Source organism: Aplysia californica, unplaced genomic scaffold (genome assembly GCF_000002075.1).
Source record: "Aplysia californica isolate F4 #8 unplaced genomic scaffold, AplCal3.0 scaffold00164, whole genome shotgun sequence".
Taxonomy (NCBI): Eukaryota; Metazoa; Mollusca; class Gastropoda; order Aplysiida; family Aplysiidae; genus Aplysia; species Aplysia californica.
In genome coordinates this window covers 180,073-183,450 of record NW_004797434.1, presented here as the reverse complement: position 1 = coordinate 183,450, position 3,378 = coordinate 180,073, and the positions used below count along the sequence as shown (strand labels likewise).

The 3,378-nt window shown below is 39.6% G+C and overlaps 1 protein-coding gene across 1 annotated transcript in view; it reads left to right on the top strand.

Annotated features, from left to right (window-relative positions):
• Positions 1–3,378, top strand: part of LOC101852404 (LIM domain kinase 1-like) — an 8,681-nt gene that overhangs the window by 973 nt on the left and 4,330 nt on the right. The window contains exon 2 of the mRNA XM_005097818.1: positions 3,298–3,366. Coding sequence (XP_005097875.1) covers positions 3,298–3,366 — 69 coding nt within the window. The remainder of the gene's footprint in view (positions 1–3,297; positions 3,367–3,378) is intronic.

The following is a 3,378-nucleotide window of genomic DNA, read 5'->3' as shown; positions in this document are numbered from 1 at the left end:
AGAGAGAGAGAGAGAGAGAGAGAGAGAGAGAGAGAGAGAGAGAGAGAGAGAAACAGAGATATTGGTCCTTATAAGAGTTCCCCTAAAAGCAAACAGATCATTTGTAAGCAGAACACAGTGAGTGAGGTTTCGGGGATCTATCCCCTGCTATAGACCCGGGCCCGTAGCCTGCAGTCAATGGATCGGTGGACCGTAGGACCATGGAGTAGCTACCGATCGTACTTTGATCGTATATCAAAAGGCGGATTATCGTTAGCCTTTTTTAAAAGTTTTGGTAGAGGTTTTACGGTCATATGAACGCCAGAAGATTAGAAGTGTTTCAAGAGAGTAACAAACATAAAAAAGAAGAAGGGGAGATAAGGACGATATATATTTGATAGGGAAAGAAGAAACAAACCACACCAGAGCACTCGCCAACCACCCACTTTTAACAATAGTTAGCTACTCCATGTGTTGGATTGGAATCCACAGGGTAAAAGATCAAGGGGCAGACCGCAGGGAACCTGGAGAAGAATACAGAAATAAATGTACAGAAAAGTGGGAAGACATGGAATAACTTCAAGGGGCTATCCCAGAATAGAGAAAGGTGGAAGGTGTTTGTTCGTGGCCTATACCCTCGTGCAGGGTGAGAAAGGCTACGATGATGATGATGACTCTGTGTGCTGGAAGACCTGCAGCTAAACAGGCATCGATTTTTTAAAAGGTAAATTACAGATGAAAATGTTTTCACAAGCATCATTAACGCAATACAGATCATTTTGTGTTTTTTTCGTGGAGGGGGGGAGGGTATGGAAGGCCTTTTTACACCCCATTGGCACAATATAAATCATTTGGGACGCGGGCCTCGACCCTCCCTTTCAGATCCAAATGGGCTAGGGCCAGATTTTAAAATGTTGAAATTGTACAGGTTTAACGCCCCTGTCAACACTAGTAGGTTATTTAAGAGGCAGGACCTCCAAGTTTAACGCCCATCTCTGAAAGGACTGAGACACTTGAGAGATTCGTGTAAAGTTCCTTTCCCAAGGACAAAACGTCGGACCGAGCTGAAACTCGAACCTTAGCTCCGAAAACAACAGACCAAAAAAAAGACCATGAAGTTTACTCTATAACAATTATCTCCACACGGAAATCGACCTCGGTTATTGCTCGAGGCGGTGAAGCATCTTGCCGTTACAATAGGGACAAACAAAATGTTTAAATCATAATAGGGGTATACAAAACTAGTTCCGAAATATTTGTATGGTATTGTAACAAACAAAATTTTCGTCACACCGGTAAATCTAGAAGCTTTTTGCAAAACCAAGTGTTCGCGTTCATTTCAGTTTGACAAACAAAACAAACTTTCAAAATATGCTTTGCAAATTTGAGACACTTGACTTGCTGCCATTCATTCACCCACGAAACAATGCATGTTCCTATATCTTTAGAAATCACTTTAAACCTAGAAGGCTTCAAGCGTCTATAAAAAAAAAAACATCAATAAACAAAAGCAAGCCTAGACCCCGGCTCTCACCTCCCGACCCTCTAAGGCATTGTCAATAGAACGCAAAATGCCGTAACCACAGACTGAAAACTTGCATCAGATGTACCGTCCAAACTTCATTAATAATTTCTCATGTATAAAGAAGTGGGGGGGGGGGGGTTCCATCTTTTTATTTATTATGTTTTTAGAAAGTTTTAGTAAGAGCTTTACAGCACTTGCAACATAATAAGGTAATACAAGTACCTAAGAATAGAGGTGTTACAAGAGAGTAACAAACACAAAAAAGAAGGAGGGGAGAGAAAGACTATAGATGTTTGATAGGAAAGAAGCAAACCACACCAGAGCACCCGCCAATCACCAATAATTACATTCTTATCTCATGTGTCCCATGCCCATGCCAAAGGGCTTGAACCCCGATAGCGGCTGGATCGGAAAAGTAAAGTAAAGTAGTAAATCTCATGTTTAACTCAAGCACCCATAGAGATGAAGTATAAAGAAACAGGCCTATACTTCATAAGCTTTTAACATTATTTTTTAAATTATAGTTGTTCTGTGCCTATGTCGGAATGAAAATAGTCCGTGTGTGAGTGTGTGTGTGTGTGTGTGTGTGTGTGTGTGTGTGTGTGCATGTGTGTGTGTGTGTTTGTGTGTGTGTGTGTGTGTGTGCATAAATATATATTGCATGAGAAGAGAGGAAGTAGTAAGAAAGGTTTTGAAAAATGGGTATTCCAAAGTAAAGCGCATTGAGCTACTTTTTTTAAAATGCGCTATATAAATGTTAGATATTATTGTTATATATTATTAGTCATGTAAAACTAGTTCTTAATTATGTCTGTGTTATTGCAACAAACAATTCCTTTCAAACTGGTAAATTCAGAAGTATGTTAGTCCTAAAAAAAAATTGTTCTATCTTACATTTCTGTAAGACAAACAAAACGAACTTCAGGAATATCTTTTGCAAATTTGAACACCAACAAAACAAGGCACAATATTCACACATTTTTAGAAATCCCTTTTAAACTAGAAGGCCTTTCCGTTCTCTAAGAAAACAAAACAACCAAAACAAACAAAGAATAAACAAAAACAGGCCAAGACCCCGGTTCTCACCTCACGACCCTCTAAGACTTTATCAAAACAGTACAACAATGCCGTAACCACAGACTGAAAACTTGAATCACTTCCCGGCCAGCCAGCCCGGTACATAATAGACGCTGAGCTGTTGGCATGTCTTTGATGCAAGCCACCGTGGTTACAACATACGCAGTTTGCTCCCCTTGTCTGGGCATTTCACCAGGTGGAAAGATTTTACTGGCGTCACAAGAACGACAATAAGACAATACAATAATGTCAGGCATGAAATCGAAACTCCAGTAATAATTCCTGAGTACAAAGACTGGTTTCCATTTCTCTTCCTTGATAAAATACATGGCAATTGCTTTGTCTTATTTATCAGTTCGGCACCGATGGAGGAGAAGTAGAAATGGAATAGACAAGTAAAACTAGTTCTTAATTATGTGCATGTTATTGCAACAAACATTTCTTTTTAAGCTGGTAAATTTTGAATTACGTTAGCCTTAAACAAAAAACATTTGCTCTATCTTATGTTTCAGCTACACAAACAAAACGAACTTCAGAAACATTTTTTGCAAATTTGAAAAACCTCACTGATTTCCATTCATTCACCAGCGAAACAAGGCACAATATTCCAACATTTTTAGAAATCCCTTTCAAACCAGAAGACCTCAAGGGCCTCTGAAAAACAAAAAAAAACAAAAAAACAACAAACAAAAAACGTCTTCTCTTTCCCCCCTCAGCTCAAGTATGCCGGCAGAGACGTGCTGGGTACCCCAGCTGTGGGCATCGGGGAGCTGCACAAACAGGAAGTGGCTGACATA